This window comes from Mus pahari, chromosome X (assembly GCF_900095145.1).
Source record: "Mus pahari chromosome X, PAHARI_EIJ_v1.1, whole genome shotgun sequence".
Lineage (NCBI taxonomy): Eukaryota > Metazoa > Chordata > Mammalia > Rodentia > Muridae > Mus > Mus pahari.
Window position 1 is genome coordinate 57,787,425 of NC_034613.1, and position 24,147 is coordinate 57,811,571.

Here is a 24,147-nt window from a genome sequence, read left to right on the forward strand (position 1 = left end):
TTTTTCAAGACAGGGTTTCTCTGTGTAGCCCTGGCTGTCCTGGAGCTCACTTTGTAGACCAGACTGGCCTTGAACTCAGAAATCCGCCTATCTCTGCCTCCTAAGTGCTGGGACTAAAGGTGTGTGCAAACTACTGCCCGGCCCAAATGTCCTTTTATAGGGTATACAGTTATACTGTGAAGTACGTGCTCATCTACCATTGAGCTCTTGGAATAAAAGGTGCTGTTGAAACTTGATCAAAATCATTGTATTTATGATTCTCTACTCATTGAAAATTGGTTTTATATTATAGTCTTATTTATCTTACAATTTTGTAGACTCTTTCACCTCCTACTTCCCAAGCCTCATTTTGAGGTCTTTTTAAAAATGCATTAATTTTTATAGTTTCATGCATATTTGTAGTATGAAGAAAGCAAATAAATAGGTACTTGTTAGAGGTAAGCAATGTGAAGTTAGGTCCGTAAATGCTAATTTTCTGCTCAGGCTATCAGGTACATCAAAACAGTCTTCCTTTGATGAGGTTACACTCTAGCTGGAATAGCTAATGTCATGACAGGTGAAAGTTATATGAAGGAAGAGAAAGCTAAATGAAAGATAATACAGGGACAACAATGGTATTTCAGAGTCTAGTTGGAGGTCTCTGAATGTTCAAACCTATATTCTTTTCTCTGCAATTTAAATGAGGAATAACATACTATTTATTAGCCTAAAACTGTTCTTAGTGTATTCTCGGTTTGGCTTTGCAAGAGATCTTAATTGTAAATACAGATATTATCTAAACCTATACAGGCCTTTAAGCTCAGTAGATAACAGGCACTTGTTCCCAGGGTTGACTATCTGAGTTAGATCCCCAGTACTGGCATGGTAGAAGGAGAGACACCAGACACATGGGGATTGTCCTCTGACCTCCACATGTGTACCCATAACATTACCAAATGAATGTATGTGTTTATTCTTTTTCAAAAACCCTTTGATATCTCCTTCCCTGTGGGCTTCTTGCTGTGTTAAAGCAAAGGCCAGTTTATGTGTGTGTTTCTATGGCAAGACTTTGGAGGGGTAAAGAAAACCATTTTGTTTTTTCAACTTAGTTGCATGACAGTTGAAGCCCAATGAGATGCATCATAAAACTTACCTCAGAAGCTAGTGAGATGGCACAGCAGATCATGGCACTTACGTTCTATTAACATTTATTTGTTAGTGTCTTAACAAAAGATTGCATGCTACACATTGCAAATGAACTTGAAGTGGTTTCCTAAGAGATAATTATTAGAGCTGTGTATGAAAACCAGAAAAGTGATATTCAGAAGATTGCCAGAATAGATTTGTCCTTTTTCATGGAGAGGAGGAGCCAGAAAAGCAGAGTAGCCTTCAGAAGAGATGAAGGCCAGGAACCTAGTCAGCTGAGTGATCAGTGAACTAACTAACCTATCTGCTTAGTGTACAGGTAGTTATTGCCTTTGTCTGTAACTTTGGATTGGTTTTCCTTGTTATAATAAAATAAAATGATGCTTACATGATTTCAGATACATTTTTGTAGATCATTGAATAACTACAATAACTACAGAAGAAAATCTAGTCATGTTATGGATATCAGCTTTTCTCAAATGTCCATGTCAAGAGTACTAAGTATTACTGACATAGATCAGAGAAGTAAGCAAAGTGCTTTTAACCGTGAGTTCTCAAGTCGTTTCCAATTATGTATTTTTGTCTAAGTCAACATAAATGTACAGTTTGGTTGAAATCATATGGTATACGATTTCAAAGATACATATGGACTTTTTAAGATTTCCTCAATGTCTAATATCTGCTGCTTTTGAATTATGTTAATTATAAAAATTCTGTTTTATAATTTTTATGTAGGTTTATTCCAGAGCAAATGAAAAAGAGCCTTGCTGTTGGTGGTTAGCTAAAGTGAGGATGATAAAGGGTGAGGTAGGAAAATGCATATTGTTCATACTATTTAAATTTTCTAAACCCACATTTTAATTTTGGTGTCTATTTTTAATAATTGCCTAATTTTAAGTCATTTTATAAAAATGTTTTCATTATAGGTTTACTATATGCTTGCTATATGTTTCTATTGATTAAAGTTTCCCCCTCCCCAAGAGTTTATATTTTAAAATGATAGGAGCTGGGCATGGTGATCCATTCCCTTAATCCCAGCACTAAGTGGCTGAATCACAAAGATCAGGTTTCAAAGTCATCTGTGGCTATGTAGTAAGTACTAGGCTAGTCTGGGCTATTATGAGTTCCTTTCTCAAAAAAATAGTAAAAGTTATGTAGGTTTCCCTTCTTTTAAAAATATGGCTAAGAATGACTTGTTTATTTCTCTCAGTTTTATGTGATAGAATATGCAGCATGTGATGCTACATATAATGAAATTGTCACAATTGAGCGTCTACGATCTGTTAATCCCAACAAACCTGCTACAAAAGATACTTTCCATAAAATCAAGCTGGAGGTGCCAGAAGATTTACGACAGATGTAAGTTGATAACACAAAAAAATGCTGTATGAGACAGGCAGTGGTGGTGCATGCCTTTAACCCTGGCACTTGGGGGCAGAGGCAGGTGGATTTCTGAGTTCAAGGCCAGCCTGGTCTACAGAGTGAGTTCCAGGACAGCCAGGGCTATACAGAGAAACCCTGTCTTGAAAAAGACCAAAAAAAAAAAATAAAGGATATATGAAAAAATGCTGGGAACATGTATAGTTTTACAAATATACATTTTATATACACATACATATGTGTATATAAATTAAAATATTATATACAGGTTATTACGTAAATGTGCATATATAAATTAAGATATTATATACAGGTTACTAATTCAGAATGTAAAGTTTAAAATAGTATGTTTTGTATCTTTGGCAAAAGTAGTTTGGTTACAGTAGTAAAGGAAAAAAATGTTTTTCCTAGTTATATAATCAAACAAGTCCTGTATTTGTTTAAACTTACTTTGATAGAATTCTATCAAAAGTCACACTATACACTACAAAATTTTCTCCTGATGCTTTCCCTTTTAGAGAAAATATTTTCAGATAAAATACATACCAAGTTAGAGCTGAAGAGACTTGGAAAAGCCCTGTCTCTAATCTTTTATCTAGAATGATGTTAAATGCTTCAGAGAAGAGATTAATTTTTAAAGGTACAGTAAGTCTGATGTGGACTACTACCTTAGATAAAAGTCATATTATAGTTCAGAATACATAGAAATTCTATTTTTAATTCTAGAGATCATGTATGCAAGTAATTTTTATGTTTTCATCTGTATTTCAACAGATGTAACTGCTCTTCTTCAAAAGAGAAAGGAGAGAGAATTCAGATATCCCATAGCTCATCCCCATAATTTTTCAGTTTGCCCACAGAAAATATTGACATGTGTAAAGAAAATCAAGAATTATACAGAAAAAAGTGGTTCCCATAAATGTGACTTCTTCAGCAATCTAACCCTAATAGCAATTCCTTAAGAGCATAACTGTTTAGTCAGATGTGGTACATATCTGTTGTCTCAATACTTGGGAGGTAGAGGCCAGCCTCAGTTGTGTAATTGAGTTTGAGACTAACCTAGGATAACACCGTGTATGTGCATACACAGAGACACTTGGGTAAATAAATGCTTAAAATAATAGCTAGAAGGACACAGGAGATGGGGGTGATATAGATGCAGTGTTCAAAAATAAAATTTTCCAAAAAATAAAAAATGTTTTAATTAGCTGCTTTTTTTACTCTTTATTGTGTCAAATGTTTGCTTTATTTCGCAGGTGTACAGTAAAAGAACATAACTTGTAAATAGAGCTAGCATTTACATAAAAGAAATTTAGTATAAATCCTTGGTTTTTAGTATAATTGTATCTGCATATATTTGTGCTAGTGATTGGTGATCATTCATGTTAATGATGAATATGTTTTATTTCTAGGTGTGCCAAAGAATCAGCACATAAGGATTTTAAAAAGGCAGTTGGTGCCTTCTCTGTAACTTATGATCCAGAAAATTATCAGCTGGTTATTTTGGTGAGTGTTTTTTAATTGTCTAGTTTGGTTTATTTCATCTGGGGCATTTGCTTTGGTAACAATATTGTTAACTTTAAATCACTCAGTCCATCAATGAAGTCACCTCAAAGCGAGCCCACATGTTGATTGACATGCACTTTCGAAGTCTGCGCACCAAGTTGTCTCTTATACTGAGAAATGAAGAAGCCAGTAAACAATTGGAGGTATGTTCCTTTCCCTAGCACTGTTGGTAAGGCTGTCCAGAAATAACTACTGTATGGTTCTCAAATTCAAGTATGGACAGCTTGTTTTATTATTTCCTATTTTCCTCTAGTTTGGAAATTTAAATTGTAGAAAATATAAGCATACTAAAATTTTCATGCCTGAAATTACACAACAGTCATATATTTTAAGGAAATTTTAGACATTTCATTTTTACCAAAAGTTTGTCAAATCTGCTATAAAGTGAGACAATGCTTCTTCTATGTAACATGTTATCATTAAAGTACTAGAGAATATTTAAATATCTAATCTTATTCCTTTCATTATGTATGTTTATCTCTGTTTAAAAGGGTATAGAACTTCTTCATTCTAATTGGTTGTCACTCTTTAAAACTCCTGTCTTCAGATTCCTGCCAGAGGCTATTTCCCTAACTTACTATTTCGTCTCTTAAGGTGCATTTTATCTACTTTTATTAATTCTCCAATAATTGCCATCACCATGCATTTATTTTCATTGATAACTACCTAGTACTTCCATTCATTACCATAGAAACTAAATGGATTTTGTTTTAATGTACCAACTCAAGTAGATTACTGTCAATTTGAAGAGTCCCTCATCATTATTCATTTCGTTAGGGAGAATCATCAGTTGATATAGTGAAAGAAAAGGAGAGTTTCAAATTGTAGTTTTAGTAAAAAGGTAGTCAAGGCTGTGAAAATTGCCAATTACCAACTTGGTGTGTGATTGATGAACTCTTAACAGAAAAGGAAAAATTTACGTTTGTTTGCCAAATGGCTGTTGAGGTCTGTTTAATTAGGTTTTTTTCTTTCATTCTTTATTAATGTCCCCCATGTTCACACTTTTGTGGTTTAGCGATTTTCTCATAACTTTTAGGCCACAGCAGCCTTGTTAATTTCATTGTGAGTATTATGAACATGTACTCATATATCTCTTCTTAAGCATCTAATTCTTCTTGAATGTTCTTTACCATATCTTTGGTTTACATGTATCCATAAATTATCAATGGGAAGAATGAACCAGGGTAATCACGATCCAAAGACGTGACTTCTTGGAAAATCTTCGAAGATTTCGTATACTTTACTATACTACCATTACCTTTAAAAACAACTATTGTTCTTTTAAAATTGCTTACATTAGATATATTTATTCATTCAAATTATCTGGTGTGTTGAATAATGATAAACTATGTGCATGCCTATTTTCTTCATTACTAATATTAAAGAGGTTCATAAATCCTTATAAGAAATACCCATTTTCAACATGAGCCACTAATCTGTTTGGTTTTCATTAATGGCATGCTAGAACTAAACATTCAGTTTTGATATGCTTTTTAAAGACAGTGATTATCCACATAATGTGGGGTGTCATTGGAACTTAGTTTTGTCATTGCTGAAAATTTTAAAGAGTCCATCAAGCTTTTGTGGATTCAGATCACAAAGTCTAACAGACTCTGAACATAAAAGTAATACAAAATTGAGATTTCTGTATTCTAGGAGTGTTCACTTAACTGCTAAACCACAGAGTTTTAGGGATTTTTTTCCCTTGGGTTTGGGGAGAGGGGGTGTTGTCTTAATGCCACATTTCAGCTGAAGGATGTTTAGATCTACCATACCTGGTAATATATTATGAAAATGGGACCATTTCTAGAAAAAGTACTTATATATCCATAATAAGTGCAGAGAAATTTTTTTTATTAAAGATGGCATTTTTAATTGTTGCTTAAATTGAATCGAGTCTGTCAGACCTAGTGAACTGTTCTTAATTGGGAATATTTTGTCTGCTTCTTAATTATTACATTGTGGATATCATTGAATAACAAAGGCAGCCTTGCAAAAATAGGTTTGCAAACATAACCTTGAAAAACTGTCAATAAACTCTTTCCTGTTAACAAAAAAAAATGTTTTAAATGGCATAGACCTTCATTAGCTTCAAAAGAACTTGTGTGATTCTAAAATTAGTTTTTTTTACTATGACAATTTATAGGACCCTGATATGTAGGGTCAAGATAATTTACATGGCTGGCCTAAATAAAATTGTCTTAATAATTGATAAAACATGTTAATCAGTTGTGCATTTCTCTTCAGAGTTCAAGGCAGCTTGCCTCAAGATTTCATGAACAGTTTATCGTACGAGAAGATCTGATGGGTCTAGCTATTGGTACTCATGGTGCTAATATTCAGCAAGCTAGAAAAGTACCTGGCGTCACTGCTATTGATTTAGATGAGGATACCTGCACATTTCATATTTATGGAGAGGTAAATATTTCACCATATAATCTGATTTCCCCCCTCATAGAAGCAAACAAATAGTATTTCAAATGCCAAATCTTTTGTCTTGATATTACACCCACTCACCCTTCTTTATTAGGATCAAGATGCAGTGAAAAAGGCTAGAAGCTTTCTGGAATTTGCTGAAGATGTCATACAGGTTCCACGAAACTTAGTAGGTAAGTAAAAAATAACTTGATATATACCACAAAAAATAAAATTCTAGTGCACAACTTCTATACTATTGAAAGTGTAATCTGAGTAAGTCAATCTTTGAGATGTAGTCTGTTTTTACAGTGTAAAGAAAATATATACTCAAAGATTATATTTTCAGAAGATATATAAGAAATACTTGGTTAGTTCAGACTTATATGTCTGAAAGGATAATTTTTACCTAGCCTCCTCAGGCATTTTTTTAATCATAGCATTAGATTTTTTTTTTACAAAATGACTAAAAATTAAAGCTTTTATAGTTTGGTGATATTTGAGAAAATGATAGCATTAATGTCAGTTATCTCTGGGTTCAAAATCTGGATATGTCTAGCTTAGACATAGTAAATTTGAAAGATAAATTAATACCAACTGTCCTTGGATTTTATGGAGTCAGTAGTAGCTCCTTATAAATTGATAAATACTCTTTCCTAATCATCACTGCGATGGCTGTTAGCATAGGAACTTTTTACTAGTATTCCCAAATTATTCAGTTGTCTTTAGTAAAACAAACTAAAACCAGATATGGGTTTATTTTTTAAAATATGTTTTGAGCTGGATGTGATAGCACACACCTTTAATCCCAGCACTTGGGAGGGAGAGGAAGGCGGATTTCTGAGTTCGAGGCTAGCCTGGTCTACAGAATGAGTTCCAAGGCAGGGCTATACAGAGAAACCCTGTCTCAAAAAAAAATGTGTTTTGAATTTATAAATGAATTGGGGCATATTGCTTCTTAATCCTCTTGTAGAAGTATAAAGTGAACAAACTTCCTGTGTAGTTTATGTATATAGCTTAAAACATTCATAGGCTACATTTTGTCAAAATAGAATAGTAATCATCTTACAGTGTCATTTAAAATTACTAGCAATAGCCCAGCATTCAGGAGATAGGCACAAAGATCACAAATTTAAGGATAGTATGGGGTAGGGATAGCAAGATCCTGACTCCAAAAAAGTGTCCAAGAGTCATGGTATTTTTTACCATTGATAAAAAGAACTTAAAGGTGAAGAACAAATGCTAATGAAATTAGTTTACATGTATGCTACAACACAAGAATGTGAATGTAGTGTTACCAACACACATACCAGTTGTATAGAAGTTACATGCATAGCGCAGGATGAACTAATGATTATGATAGAACCATGGATGTCCATTAAAATTTATTTTGATAGTGCTATAGTAGGTGAAAATGTTTATACATATTTGATACCATTGTGACTTTGGGTGACTGATTTAGCTCTTGAGAGAAGAGTTCTTTTCCTTCACTTAACATATATATCAATGTGGTAATTCAAGGTCTAGATGCTTAATGAGGTGTTGTTATGTGTAGTACCTAGCACAGTTCTGGGTACAGAAGGAAACTCCATGTTCTCTTTTTATTTATTCATAGCTTCTTCATTTCATTACAGCAGATTTATAGTAAACTGTTCTGTTGGAATTTGGAAGTAACTGCAATATACAAGTAAACTAGATTCAATTAGATTACCAAAGAAGAAAGAGATTATACCTGTGGTCTTACGTTAAGTGTAGAGGATGTTTAAAGTTAGTTTGCACAAAAAGCCTATTGCAGTCAATAAGTCCAATTGAGTTTTCTTTAAGTTTATACTTAGTAAAACAAGAGAATTCTGGTTTGATTAGGAATGCTGCAATACTAGGAATACTGGGCTTCTTCAGAAATCAGTTTTGGTAGGTTTGCTGGGCAGGAGTTCAGGGTGATATCTTAATCATTATTACTTTAGTTTTCTCGAGTCTCATCTACTGATTGATTACCTATTTTTCACAAGCCTTCTTCAGTATGTATACCAATTTATCTTGCTTAAAAATTTGTGTGTTCTTTCTAAACTTTGACAGTTTGTTTAGGTGAAGTACTTAGTTAAGATATTTCTTAATAGAATCATGCTAAAATCCTACTTTATGCTGACTTACACCTTTATTAAAATCAACTTTCAAGGTTATGTAAGGATTTTACAGAAAAAAACAAACTCTGAGAATACTCCAGCTAGGGGTTTTTTTGTGCATACTTGCATTTCATTTGAAGAAGAATAGAACAGAAATAATGAGATTTTTATATTAGAAATCCTGGTTTAGTGGCATGAGTTTTGTTTTCTACCACTGACCAGAGAGCTCAAGGTGGAAGAGTAAGGAAGTCACACACAGCAATAATGTCAAAACTGTGGCTCTGATTATAAGAACTATGAGTCCTTCTGCAAGACCTTTTGCTAGTTTGTTATTTAAAGTAGCTAGGAAGCAACTTTTCTCTTTTCATCAATTTGCCTCCAGTGAGGAGGCAAAATGAGCATATAGCAGCATTTCACCCATGGCTTATATAAGGTTCCCTTAGAATCTGGTTTGCCTCATGTATAGGTTTCTAGAATTAGTAGTGCTTAATTTATAAATTCTTGCTTTACACTCATGTATGGTAGTGGTTATGAAAATAGCCATGTCCTAGTTTTATATATAATAGAATTTTATACAGTGGGGCAAACAATCAATTGCTATTTAGAACTACTACTACTAGATTTTTCTGAATTTCAACAGATGTTACTAAAGAATTCGTATAAGCCTTTTCATTGTAGTTTTTTAGTTATCTGAAAGTGTGCTTTACCTATGAATATGCTACTCTATATTGTGACTAATGCATAGAATTAATATTCTGTTTTTAACATTGGCCTGAAGGATTTTTGTTCCTTTTAGATATTTAGATAGCTTTCTAAGCTCCTTTGAAACTTAAGAGCATATTTTCAAATGTGTCATATATAATTCTAAAAATAGTTCCTATGTATAAATGAGGAAATGTGAATCAAAGCTAGATGAGAATTGAAATTGTCAAGTAATCAAATACATGTATTATCCTTCTTTTCCTTAATTCCTTTTGTAGAGCTTTACAGAGTACTAAATACCACAGTACCAGTTAGTTTAAAGTATACACTCTTATGTGAGATAAGGGGTTCTCCTCCAATTACCTTTAAATTTTCAAAATTACCCAATCAGTTCACAAGTATTAATCAGCTGTAGTATCTGACCAAATGAGTTTAAAAATGACCTAATCAACAAGACTAATTTATAATTAAACTAACTTTTTATAAAGCTTCTGTTTTGAATCTTATAATCCAGTATGTATATGTATTTGAATGTGTAAAATAGTTTATAGTGGAGTGTGCTTGTACAATTTGAGTGATGTCTTCGAGCTAAACATGAATTATTTATTTTAGGCAAAGTAATAGGAAAAAATGGAAAGCTGATTCAAGAGATCGTGGACAAGTCAGGAGTTGTGAGGGTGAGGATTGAGGCTGAAAATGAGAAAAGTGTCCCACAAGAAGAGGTATGTAATAGTGCTTATTATTCTGGTTTTGTCTAAGAGGAAAGAGTTTTGTTAGTCTTGATTTTTTTTTAACGTATTAATACACCAACTCCTGTATTATATGCATATAATATTTTTTTTCTTTTTGTGATACTCAGAATCAAATCCAGGACTTTGAGCCTACTGGGCATGTACTCTACTATTGATAATTATTCTGATTATTGGACATACTTAATACTATAGATACTAGACTGTCTGTTTTGGTTTGGCTTGGTTTTTGGTTTTTCAAGACAGAATTTCTCAGTGTAGCCCTGGCTATCCTGAAACTCGCTCTATAGATCGGGCTGACCTTGAACTCAGAGATCTGCCTGCCTCTGCTTTACAAGTTCTGGGACTAAAAGTGTGCACCACCACCCAGTGACTATATGTTTTCTAATGTTGGACTTTAGATAAGTAAATTTAACCTGTATTTGTCTTCATTTTGTGACCTTATAATGGGTACTCGTGTATCACTAGGTCAGCCATTAATGACAAAAAGCATGCATAGACAACCTTTATAAATGCTCTTGATTGAGTGTTAATATGGTAAGTTCATTCTGTGTGTGCTTTTTCTGCACATAAGATCACTTCCCCCAACATCAGTTCTATGTACCTGGACATATGCTTATTGGTGTAACCTTTTAAGTATTTGTATGGAAAGTGGAAAGGGACAGTATAACTCTTGATGCAATTGTACTCTCAAAATACTGTCCACACACAAGCTTATAATTTTCACATTAATTAGATGTCTTTTGTGAAAGATTATTTTAATTGAAGTTAAATCTATTTAGTGTTTTTTAAGGTTTAATTCAATAAAGTTTGTGTGTGTGAGTGTTTGGAGGGCTGGGGGGAGGAGCTCAGTTGTGAGCTGCCTGACACAGGTGCTACAAACCAAACTTGGATCCACTGTAAGAATAATAGTACATGCTCTTAACCTCTATAAAAAGCCATCTCTCTCTAACCGTTGATTTGGTTTTTAATTGCATAATTTTTATGCCCTGTAATTTTATATGTCAAAACATTTTAATCTATAGTCTTAACCATCATTGTTAATGGGAAACATTGTTCCTAATATGTTAAATTATCAGATTTCTTTATAAATAATTAAGTGTCTATGCTTAACAAAAAAATATCATTGACATGGTAATAGAACTAAATACTCATAAAATTGGAACTTTTTTTGTGTTTTATGTTTTTTTTTATCAAGGAAATTATGCCACCAAGTTCCCTACCTTCCAATAATTCAAGGGTTGGACCTAATTCCTCGGAAGAAAAGAAGCATTTAGATACAAAGGAAAACACCCATTTTTCTCAATCTAACAGTACAAAAGTCCAGAGGGTAAGAATTTGTCACCTCTAACCACACTAAAAGTAATTTCTTTGACACAGATTCCACATTTGGTATTTGGGCTGTTTTTTCTGGTTAGATTTGTAGGCTACTCTTACTCTGTTTTCACATAGGTTTGATACCATATGAGATTACAAAACAAAGTAAAAACATTTTTTTCAATATATTCACAGTGACAAATCTTAAGCTATAAACCTAATGGGGTCACTTTTTTTCTGTTGAGGGTGGACTTTTTTTTTTTCCATGCTATAACTCCTTAAATTTTGCAGGTGTTGTAACTCAAAGTGTACCTTCTATTAGATGTGTTAGTTACTTCTTAAAGCCATATTTTAGAAACTGAGTTTCACTATTTGAACTAACCTATTTAGAAATGCATTTAGAAGTCCTGCAGTGAAAGTCCTGCGTTCAGGCTTCTGTGTATCGTTCATTATAGTTAATCACATCACTTGCATTCCTTATACTGCTTTAGGTGTTAGTGGTTTCATCAATTGTAGCAGGGGGACCCCAGAAACCTGAACCCAAGGCTTGGCAGGTAGGAAACCATTCCTTGAAAAATACATTTTAAGTTGATATTTACATGTTTATTCCCCTTGTTAAGAAAGACTACAAATGAGCCTCATGGTTGGGGGCTGGTGGAGGAGTATTTGTGGGTATTTGGATCCACAGCCCTGGGCTAAATCACAAACATCTTCATTCCACTTAGAAGTTCTTCCCTTACATGTCCAGTGTCATTTTCTACCAGTCTTCCCACTGTGTCTTATAGGAAGTTTGATCCCTACTGAAGTTCTTGGAATTCTCTTAAAATTTAACATATTTTTTGCTGCTTCTTGATGTGTACACTAGAAACCCAAGTGTGGGTTTATTCTACCCAGACTGTTCTTTTTCCTGTATTTGCCTTATCTCTTTGACCCTGCCTGTTGTGTGTGAAGCTTTTCTTGTGTACCTACCACAGGTCTCCCACCTGTTCCATCTTCCTGTGTGCTCACCCAGAGCATGTTTTTAGATGTATTCTTGTTGGTCTCTTCAACCATATTGTAAGCTCCTTGATGTCAGGGTCCTTGCCTGGTATATGAGAATTGCTTATATTAAGGATGGTATAACTCAGAAAAGACTAAAAGCAAAAATGCCATTTTATACCAAGAACTAAAACTGCAAGTGAATTGGACACTCCTTTCTGTTGGGTATCCCTTTTCTCATCTTAGAAAAGAGAATCACTTTGTCCTAATATTGGTATTCTATATTTTCAATTTATTCAGATCTTCTGATTAGACATTTGAGTTGTCCTTGAGTACTCTAACAGTTTGTACCATGTTATAAGAGAAAATTGGTTTAAATAATGTTCTTCAGATTCTACCGAATTAAAACTACAGCACAAAATTAAAAGCTTATTTTGGTGATTACTTGGAAAGCATGTAGTATTTCATGACTTGATATTTGGCACTTGGAAATAGTACAATTAATGCCTTTGTGATTGTGCTAGTGACAAAAGGAATAATATTGGAGAAGGACACTTTTTATATTGTAGTACAAAAAAGAAAATCTTTACAAGTTCTTTTCATCACCTGATAGTTCAGATAGTTACTGCTACTAGGAAGCAGTGCCTTGCTTACTATATGATAATCAGCCTATAAGCAGTATTTTCTGATGTTTCAGTCTTATTGTTCATCAACAGTAACATTCTTATACAAGGATATAGAAAATCCTGTGTCCTTCCCTTCCTATCCTGAACCTACTGTATACTGAATATAAGCAGGGAAAGCATCCCAACAATAGCTACATGTTCTAAGAAATGTTCTTTAGGAAAGAGTGACACTTTGCTCAAGGGACAGATTCTTGGCCTCCTGCATTTTTACCAAACACTTGTATCTGTAATACTACTTACTTACTAGTATTACAGTATTAGTGTGTGAGTACCAATAACTATGTATTTCTTCAGTAGCAAAATGATTGAACTGTTCTCAGCTTAGAATGTGTCTTATTTATCCCCTCTTTGTATACCTGTGACTAGACTTTCCTACTGGCTATTATATGGAATGGTTTGGGTTTTTTTTCTTCTCTTATGCTGATGAGAAATATAAATATTTAGATTATATCTTTAAAACAATCCCTATATTATAGTGGTATACATAGAAGATCAAAGTATTTCTTATGATTGAACTTTGTAAGATTATCACACTATATTTTCATAATTTTATGGACTTATTAAATATTATGCTTATGATTTTGCTTTGGTTTTTGTTCTACAAACTACTCAGTGTATTTTAATTTAAATTCTAATTTTTGTTCATGATTTGGATTTTTTTGGCAAAATTGAAGATTTTTTTTACATTTGTATCCTTGGTATTTGATTTTAAATTGAATTTGATTTAGGTAAAACTTACAGTGAGTGAATTGAAGCATAAGTATTCATCTTGCTTACCACAGTAAAGCTTGTATAATTTTTAGTTAAATGTTTGTTATTTTGTCAACATTAAATGGTAATTTTTAAAACAATGTGATGTCTAAGAAATCACTATATTGATATGCCCTTGGTTTTACATATTGATTTATATTTTAAACAGATGTTTGTGTGTTTATTGCTCACCAGACCTTGTGCTAGGGATTTAGTCATTAGGTGTTTTGTTTTAGTTTTCAGATGTACCATCACTAGTTCTTTAGGTTCACTGTTAACAATTTCTTTTTCAGGGTATGGTACCATTTGTTTTTGTGGGAACAAAAGACAGCATCGCTAATGCCACTGTTCTTTTGGATTATCACCTGAACTATTTAAAGGTGAGTACAGGATGACTTTTAACTTCTAATCTTCTTGTTCTGAATTATTAAAAACTGTATAGTAAATCCTTCCAAAACTTGGATCCTTCTAAGCTGTGCATAACAGTATATGACCTTATAAAAATTAATAATAAAATACATTGTTTTAGTTTAGTTTCTCTAAAAACTTAAGTTAATTTTTAATTGTAAATCTTATGGCTAATATCCCAGTTCTCAATACATTCATATGTGTGTGTGTGTGTGTATATATATATATATATATATATATATACACACACACACACACACATTCTTTTGTTAAACCCTTAGATTCAATTTAGATAATGATGTTATATATACATATACATGTATATATTTGAACCTTCTAGCTTTTATGGATGTTTTCTGATCTAAATTTTGTGTGTGCTTGCCTTTGTTGTCCCTCCTATGTTATTTATCAAGAAAATTCTAGCATTTCGTGAAGTCCTCTTTAAATATTTACTCTTTATACTTTTCTCTATATTGTGTTAATCAAAATATAAACTACCTGTGCTTTCTTGTATATGCTCCTCTTACTGATTTTACTGTTATGCTTCCTTAGCTTGCAAGCTGGGAGGTAGGAACCCAGAGGCTATTAGTAAAAAGAGCATGGGATTGGCAATACATCTGTGAAGTAGCTACATGTACTTTTTCAATTTCCCTTTGGCCCAAATATAAAATTTAATGAAATGAAATCTTAATTGTTTTAGTGCTATAATGTCTTATTTGTTAAAATATATACCAGAATTATTTTATAGGTCTTTTTAAAAAGTCTACAAAATAATCTAAGTTCTATTTTATTTATGATACTAACTTAGGATGTGTTTGCTGACTTAAAGAATAAAATGTGAATCAGTATTGTAGTAAGAAAGAGTGAAAGGAAAAAAATGGTGCAGTACCTGGTCATTTTGTTCATTCTTAATGATGGTCAGTTAATAAATAAAAGTGGGAAGGTTTCATCCAGCAAGGTTTGCATGGGTAGGATGCCACTTTGATTTGCTTATTTATTTTTTGTTGGACAGCGTTTTATGTGCAATCTGTTGTATGTTTTCCTTTATAATCTTCACTAAAAATAATTATTGTGACCTAGATAGATAAGAACTGCATTATATCATATCCCTGTTCTTTCAGTTAATGCTTTTTCTTAGATATTTTATTTTTCTCTATTGAATATTTTGTCTGTTACTGGCAGCTGTTCCGTTGCCATTCTTATCATCACCAAATCATCTTTTGGTTGGATCTAGCATCTCACTAAAACTTACTGTTTTACCTAAGTACAATAACTGGAGTACCATTCTCTTATGCAATTTCTAGATAACACATTCCATTAGCTAGAAATATACCTTTGCAGGAAGCCACTAGTCTTTCCTTTTTCCTACCCAGTTTATCACAGATTCTGGTTTAGAGAGCAAGTTCTCTGTGGATTCTCAGTCTGACCGTTTTTTTACCCCCCATGTCAGAACCAAGATTTTGACAACTTAGTTTCAATGACCTCTTCTTGACTGACACACTGAATATTTGCTGTAGTTACAGATCTTATGCCCTGTAGCTAATAAGTGAGATGCTCATGGATATGCTAGAAAGGCAAGGATTAAAGTGAAAGTTTCATCTGGATTCATCAGATCCCATGTTATTGTACATGCTATGTATAAGGGTCTATCGGTGGATTCTGGAGTTGATATATTTTGTTCAACCCAATGCATATTGTCTGTAATACTTGTTTAAGCAGAGTTTTAGCATTTTAAAAGTTTTTCAAGGCATGATGCGAACTAGGTGTTTTGATGTGAGACCTAGGGATTTCCTCCCCTTCATATAAAGGAATATTAGCATGTTTAGTTCATTGTAAATAAGTGATCCGTAATTATATAATTATATCTAAAAATACTACTTGTTCTTTTAAAAATATACCCCAAGTACAATACTTAGTAAATTAGAATATTAACTGACAAAATAATTTCATTGAGCTCATTTATGTGTGATTTTTTTTTAAAGGTTAGTTGATTAAACCTTAAATGTCTGTCATTTATCTGTATTTTTATACTTTTTAGTATTGTTTTAGTCAATTTTATTTCAAAAAGTCCCCAAACTAATGTATCTCTGCCTTATCCATAGACTAATTGAATAGCAGTGCCAAATCACTCAAATTTATTCAATATAACTTTAAAACTGAGTGTTTTTGTTCTATTTCTAAGTCTTGACATCAGTAAGTGTATCAATAGTAATCTTTCTTTTTAAGGAGACCATTCAATTTCCTAATAATTCTGGGTTAACAGTGTTTACTATAAATTTAGAACTGAAGTCGAAATATTTCCAGTATACTTTTTTATCTGATGAAAAGGAGAAAGGTAATAAATACTAAGTAAAATGTCAAATTATTTTTACTGTTATCTTGTATATTTTAAATAGGAAGTAGACCAGTTGCGTTTGGAGAGATTACAAATTGATGAGCAGTTGCGACAAATTGGAGCTAGTTCTAGACCACCACCAAATCGTACAGATAAGGAAAAAGGCTATGTGACTGATGATGGTCAAGGAATGGGTCGAGGTAGTAGACCTTACAGAAATAGGGGGCACGGCAGACGCGGTCCTGGATATACTTCAGGTACAAACTAAGCATTTTCCTCAGTAACTTTATCTGTTCCTAGACTTAATAGCTGCTAATCTCTAATATTCATTAGAACTCCATTTTAACAATTTCTCACTACATGTTTTCCAACTCACAGTGGGTCAAATTGTGTTTCAAGAGACATGTAGAATAAAAGCCCGTTAATGACACACAGTAGTTCACAGGGCAGTTGTGAGTTCTGTCCATATTCTAATTGGGGATAAATCTGCTTAAGCCCTTATGTGTTGATGACCTAAGACCTCCTGATTTTATTACTGTATAGCCAAAACTTTTTTCATTTGTGTACTGTGGCTCATTTTTTGTCAGGCATGTGCTGGTCATACTTGCTGGATGGACTGTGTAAATCAGGGATCTGCATCCTATGGCTTATAAGATGATTTTGAGTGGCATGGCCAAAGTCAGCCATAGGCACAGTCAAGAAGTAGGCGAAGTGACTCTTTGCCTTCCCAGCTCTTCTATCCTTGCTTCTTCTTTCTTTTCTCCCAGTAACTTTCAGTGAAACCAGTGCCCTGCTACGAGTTCCTACTGTCTTTCTTGCTCGACTATGTATCTATGCAACTTGCTAATGATGGTATAAGGTGTAATCCATCTCACAATATTTGCATTTCAAAAGGGAACTCTTTAAGATGGAAAAGCCTTCAAGATCCACAGGAGTGACGCTATAATGGTGAAGCTATAATTGCTCATTAGCTCCAACAGAGGAAGAGAGAGAGGTAGTAGAGGTGATATTCCAGAGTGGGGAAAGACACCTACTCATAAGGCCAACCTTGAACCTAACCCTTAACCCTCCTCCTATCAGTTTGTTCTTTTGACCAATGAATTTCCATCTCACTGTGGAGGTCTTCCCCCCACACACACACTCCCATTCCCTATATCTTTAACCCTCTCAGATGTAAACAGTTGTTTTATAGTGATCTTTTGTTTAGTCATTCCCACTGGGAGTGGGAGGGAGATGTGAGGCATGCATCAGGAATGCATATCCCCTTTCATTGGGGATAATCTCACAAGAGCCCCTTCCCTGAGACACAACAATCATGGTGGCCTTTATTGGCTGCTTTTAGAGTTGGCCAAAGTGTGCACATCCTTCTGTCCCTGTGTCTACTAAAAGCTCTCATTATAGAAGTTTTGATTATTTTAAGTATTACATTGTTATAGACAATTTTTCCTCTATTGATCACAGATATTTAAAGATATGGCACATTCAGATCTGAACTTAGACAGCTAACAGAACTCCTTTTTAAAAAATGTATAACAAAAATTACTTCAAATATGGCAAGCCTTTTACTTTGAATTTAAAACACAGATGAGTATATTCTTTGGTAGGCTTCTAAATTGGGAAGAATATTGAATCACCCCTGAAACTTCATCTCTGGAAGCTTCTGTTAACCTTTTTTTTTAAGTCAGACAATGGTATATAACTTTTAACTCTCGATAGGAACTAATTCTGAAGCATCAAATGCTTCTGAAACAGAATCTGACCACAGAGACGAACTCAGTGATTGGTCATTAGCTCCAACAGAGGAAGAGAGGGAGAGCTTCCTGCGCAGAGGAGACGGACGGCGGCGTGGAGGAGGAGGAAGAGGACAAGGAGGAAGAGGAAGAGGAGGAGGCTTCAAAGGTATAGCTGAGAAGTGAAGGTTAAGGGCCAGTGAGATGGCTCAATGGATAAAGGTACTGACTGCCAGTCTTAACCCTAGTTCAATCCCCAGGACCCACATGGTAAAAGGAGTGAAGTGACTCCTGCTACTACTTATCTCCTAGCCTATACATGAACTATGGTATATGTGCCTTTACACAGATAGACCCCCCCAAAAAAATAAAAATGTAAGTGGTTTTTTTGTTTGGGTGGTTTAGTTTTGTTTGTTCGGTTTTTGTTTTAGTTTTTGGTTTTGAGACAGGGTTTCTCTGTAGCCCTGGCTGTCCTGGAACTCACTCTGTAGACCAGGCTGGCCTTGAAATCAGAAATCTGCCTGCCTCTGCCTCCAAGTGCTGGGAATAAAGGCATGCGCCACCACTGCCTGGCTGTAAATGTTTTTAAAGAGAGATAGAAAGATTAAAAGTAAACTTTAGCTGTTTGAAGCTGAGTAAAGAATCTTGGTGATATATTCTGTTTTGGGCTTATCATCATCATAGCAAATGATTACTTTTTCATTTGTTTAACAGAATATTTGTTTAACAGAATATAACAGCCTTCCTTATGATTTATGGAAACTATGACTAAATAGTGATAACTAATTTATATTCTTTGTGATTCCTTATCAGCATCTGATTGTTAATCCAGATTGACCTGTTGAATCAACCTTCAGAATATTTTGTTTCTTGTGACCAGAATAGATTATTAACTTGTATAATTGGAATTGGTAGGCTCTTCATTACATTTTAGCTTGTATTGTTGTTCTGAATGGGGAATCTGAAAATAGAGAATTTTGAGCAAATGTTTTAAGAGTCACTAACTGTTAAACATTTTTAAAATATACAGGAAACGACGATCATTCCCGAACAGATAATCGTCCACGTAATCCAAGAGAGGCTAAAGGAAGAACAGCTGATGGATCCCTGCAGGTAAAACCTAGGTGATCCTTTCCAAGTAGTTTGAATATGGCCATTTGAGAGTAGAGAGGTTACTGTGCTTTATTTTTCAGCATCTTTAAAGATGATAAATTCATACTATATGAAATATTTTTCTTCAGCATTACAGTTGTAGACAGTCCTCTGTGACAAATGTACAAGTATGAGGATTTTTCCAATGAATATATGGTTTTAAGTATTTGTGAACACTTTGGCAGCCACATTGTAATTTTCAGACTCAGTGGTTGTTCTCCAACCCTCTCAAACAAAATATTCTGAATGAAATGTACTAAGTGGCCCAAGTCAGGTACCCCTTCCCTTTAACTGCAGAGATAACATGTTGTCCTTATCTATCTTGTAGTTATGATAAGATAGGGCTTCTGGTGTCCAGCTCGTTTGCATGCCCTGTGGGTCAGCTATTTATTTACATGCATAGTCTAGTCCGAGGATCCATTCTCAAGAGAGCTATTGTCAGTGCTTAAACAGTTGTTAAGTAATTTCAGCTTTACTCCCTGAATACATCCAGGCACCTTTACTAAGTGCTTCATGTGTATTTTATCTCACTTAATCTTACAATAATCCACTGAGGCAAGAAGTTTTATTATCCAATTTTTAGGTGAGTAAGTAGAAGCTACAATTCAGTGCCCACAGTTATTTAGCTAGAGTAGAGTGATAATCATTCAAACTTTGGTATCTGATCTCAGAACTCATGTTCTCTTTACTTTATCTGTAATGGCAACTCTAAATTTTTTAAAGCAAGTAATAAGAGTTTCTTTCTGCCTAGAAACCAGTACACATGATTAGCTAATTTTAACTTAAAATGTTACAGTGGAATCTTCTGAATCCATCCCAACTCTAATGGAGTTTTAACTTCATGGCATGGTCCATTCTGAAAGACCAGACAGAAAAGGCTAATATTGTTTGCCATTGACACTTAAAATAGTTTATACCCCTTAGAATGTTATTTTTAAATCACCTTAATCTTCATATCTTCCTTGGATTTTGGTTCTGTTTTTCAAGATTCAAGTTAGAGAGCCATCTGACTCTTCTTACTGAAGTACAAGTTCCTAGACTGATACAAACTAAAATCAAAAGTGTATGCTAGAACATTATTTGGAATTTCAATGTCTTTCTGTGTTTTTTCCATGTGTATATTTATGTGTATGAGTATGTAGGTACATCAGGCATTGGATCCTCTGAAACTGGAGTTACAGGTGATTGTGAGCCACCATGTGGGCACATGGGAACTGAACCCAGATCCTCTGGAACAACAGGGGCTCTGAACTGCTGAGCCATCTTCCCAGCCCCCACTATTTAGACTTTGAAGGAGTTATAAAAGAGGTTTCTAAAGGATGGGGTGGAACTTTTAGTACAGAAAAACTTACGATACCATAATATATGTGTAAAGGTGGAAACTAAAGGTTAGCTCATGAATGGGTTAGTTGAGTTTTCATTCAGGTGAAGCTATCATAGGAAGACTTTTTTTTTTTTTTTTGTCTCTCTTGGATTTTACAGTTATTGCAGAATAAGCCATTCCTTTTGAAATATGTTATTGTGAGGTGTGCTTTGTGTGTGTGCATATGTATCCATATGGTCTGCTGTATACTTTGCCTATACTTTATATATCTTCTATTCGCCAATAATAGTAACTTGATTTGAATGGTCTCACTGTTTTTTGCTTAGAATAGAGAGGTGAAGAATACAAAGTGAGATTTTTTTCTTATAGATTGTACACAGTGAGATGGCTACTGTTTTTCAGCTAAATAATTTCTTACAGTTCTATTTTCATCTGCATTCTTCTATTTTTTTGAGACAAGATTCCACTTATGTAGCACTGGGTGGCCTAAAACTCAGAGATCCATCTACCTCTGCTTCCCCTATTAATATGTTGCATGTGTATTTCAGGCTTAATATTTCTTGTGAGGCCATTTATATAGGATCTAGCATGTATGTATATATAACAACTATAACTTGTTTTAAATTAGAGTTAACTGCAATAATGAAAGGAGTGTCCATACTAAACCATTACAGAGTGCCTCCAGTGAAGGGAGCCGGCTGCGCACGGGTAAAGATCGTAACCAGAAGAAGGAAAAGCCAGACAGCATAGATGGGCTGCAACCGCTGGTGAATGGAGTACCCTAAACTACATAATTCCGAAGTTATATTTCCTCTACCATTTCCGTAATTCTTACTCCATTTTAGAAAACTTTGTTAGGCCAAAGACAAATAGTAGGCAAGATGGCACAGGGCATGAAGTGAACACAAATTCTGCAAAGAATTTTTTTGATATTGGCCATAATCAACAATCTTCCAGATTTGCACAAAAAGATCTTGAAATTTGATGCATAACTTTTAAGTACACTTAAAACTTCAGGTCAGGATTTTACTTTTATTTTTTAAAAATACTAAGCAGTGATTTTATTAACTAGGACCATTTTCCTGCATTGGGCTATATAACTCAGCAGTACGTTTCAGTCTTTCTGAGTAAATCACATTTGTGATAATCATACTAGATCTCTGTCTTCAGTCTCATTTAAAGTCTTCATGAAATGCTGTGCCATTTCATGTCCTGTGTCAGTTTATGTTTTGGTCCACTTTTTCAGTATTTTAGTGGACCCTGAAATGTGTGTGATATGACATTTGTTATTTTCATTAGCAAAAAAAAGTTGTATGATCTGTGCCTTTTTTATATCTTGGCAGGTAGGAATATTATATTTGGATGCAGAGTTCAGGGAAGATAAGTTGGAAACACTAAATGTTAAAGATGTAGCAAACCCTGTCAAACATTAGTACTTTATAGAAGAATGCATGCTTTCCATATTTTTTTCCTTACATAAACATCAGCTTAGGCAGTATACAGAATAGGACTTGATTTTCGTTTTTGTTTTGTTGCACTGAAGTATGACAAATAGTGTTATTGGAAGGGATGTGTAATTTTTCTGTATAGACAGGAGAAGAAATAACTATCTTTTCATTTGGGAGAGGCTAAAGATGTTTTCAGCTACTTGCAAATCTTCCTGGTCGAAAGTTAGTAGGATATGCCTGCTCTTTGGCCTGATGACGAATTTCAACTTCGAAACTTTTTCTTTTGTCCTCCTCAAATTTTGTCAAGTTTTTCATTCATATTTTACATTAAAGCTTATTTTGGGGAGATATGAAGGTCATCTTCATAAATACATAATCACCCTCAAAAGTATATAGGTACTTTGTCTGAGAAACATTGAAAGCAGGTTAAATGTTTTGTAACTTTGAAATACGAAGTCTAATGTATAAGCAGAACCGAAAAGCAGACCTACAATTGGTTAACAAATAATTCTTTTTTCTTTTCTTTTTTGATGTGTTGAATCTTATTTTCTGTGGTTTTTTTCTCTTTTTTTTAAATGAGTGAAATTTACTGAAGAAAAATATGTGAAGGACCTTCACTCTGAGATGTTATATTTTTCTTAAAAAATAACTCTGAGTAGGGGTACCACTGAATCTGTACAGAGCCGTACAAACCGAAGTTCTGCCTCTGATGTATTTTGTGAATTTGTTTCTTTGAATTTTCATTTTTCATTTAGTTTTCCTTGCATACAGATAAGCATATAAAATGGCAACAAACTGCACATGATTTCACAAATATTAAAATGTCTTTTAAAAAGTATTGCCAAACAGTAATGTTGATTTCTAGTTATTTATTCTGGGAATGTATAGTATTTGAAAACAGAAATTGGTACCTTGCACACATCATCTGTAAGCTGTTCAGTTTAAAATACTGTAGATAATTAACCAAGGTAGAATGACCTTGTAATGTAACTGCTCTTGGGCAATATTCTCTGTACATATTAGCGACAACAGATTGGATTTTATGTTGACATTTGTTTGGTTATAGTGCAATATATTTTGTATGCAAACAGTTTCAATAAAGTTTGATCTTCCTCTGCTAAATTGATGTTGATGCAATCCTTAAAATGATTGCTTTTAAAATTTTAAGATAGGAAAGAAATCTATAGAGAGTGTTCTGTTACAAAATGTAACTGTTACCATTGGAAATTTCACATATCAAAGGAGGTTAGCCGTTATTTACCAACTTTCAAGAAAGTAATCTTATTCAATAAGGTGAAATATCAATAATTGGTACACAGTCACAATGTACCGTTAAAATATGCACTAAGTCTCTTTCTTTTTTACAAAGGCTGAATTCAGCAAGGCGCTAACTTGCTTAAATGTGAATTACTAACTTCTAAAACTGTAATTTGATTCACATCTTTTCAAATGGAGTTGGAGTTGATTCATATTACAATATTTGTGTGCAAAATGTGTATGTTTTTCAGTTCAAAGTCATGTTTTTAAAATCTTATTAAAGTTTCAAAAATCTGAAGATTGTTTATCTTATCTAGATGTAAATTTTTATTAAAAAGTTGCACTTATGAAAAAGCAAAATACTAGTCTGACAGATGTTTGCTCCGGTTTTAAATTTCGACACAAATGACAAAAATAATGTGTTGGGGTTGGAGGAGATATTTGTCACTCAAAGCAAACGATCATTTTGCATGTTTTTTTTTTTTGTTTTGGTGTGCGTGTGCATGCATGCCTGCGTGCATGTGTACATGCATATAACAGAAGAGGGAGTCAGATCCCCTGAAACTAGAGATACAGGTTGCTGTGAGCCACCATGTAGGTGCTAGAAACTGAACCCAGGTCTTAATAGAAGAATAAGTGTGCTGTTAGCTGCTGAGCCATCCCTCCAGGCCTGTTTACTAAGCTGGCTTGGGATTCATATAG

At 33.9% G+C, this 24,147-nt stretch overlaps 1 protein-coding gene across 7 annotated transcripts in view; it reads left to right on the forward strand.

The window, feature by feature from the left end:
- Fmr1 (fragile X mental retardation 1) overlaps positions 1–23,805 on the forward strand; it is a 37,002-nt gene extending 13,197 nt beyond the window's left edge. Inside the window, exons 4-17 of one of the 7 annotated variants that reach the window (XM_021187336.1) lie at positions 1,861–1,932; positions 2,336–2,484; positions 3,918–4,011; positions 4,098–4,214; positions 6,319–6,489; positions 6,602–6,680; positions 9,924–10,033; positions 11,259–11,390; positions 11,869–11,931; positions 14,085–14,171; positions 16,596–16,791; positions 18,251–18,433; positions 19,295–19,377; positions 21,415–23,805. In XM_021187336.1, coding sequence (XP_021042995.1) covers positions 1,861–1,932; positions 2,336–2,484; positions 3,918–4,011; positions 4,098–4,214; positions 6,319–6,489; positions 6,602–6,680; positions 9,924–10,033; positions 11,259–11,390; positions 11,869–11,931; positions 14,085–14,171; positions 16,596–16,791; positions 18,251–18,433; positions 19,295–19,377; positions 21,415–21,525 — 1,647 coding nt within the window. In that variant the 3' untranslated portion in view covers positions 21,526–23,805. The other 6 variants (XM_021187337.1, XM_029534138.1, XM_029534139.1 and 3 more) reach the window with 6 other exon arrangements.
- Positions 23,806–24,147: the final 342 nt, after the last annotated feature.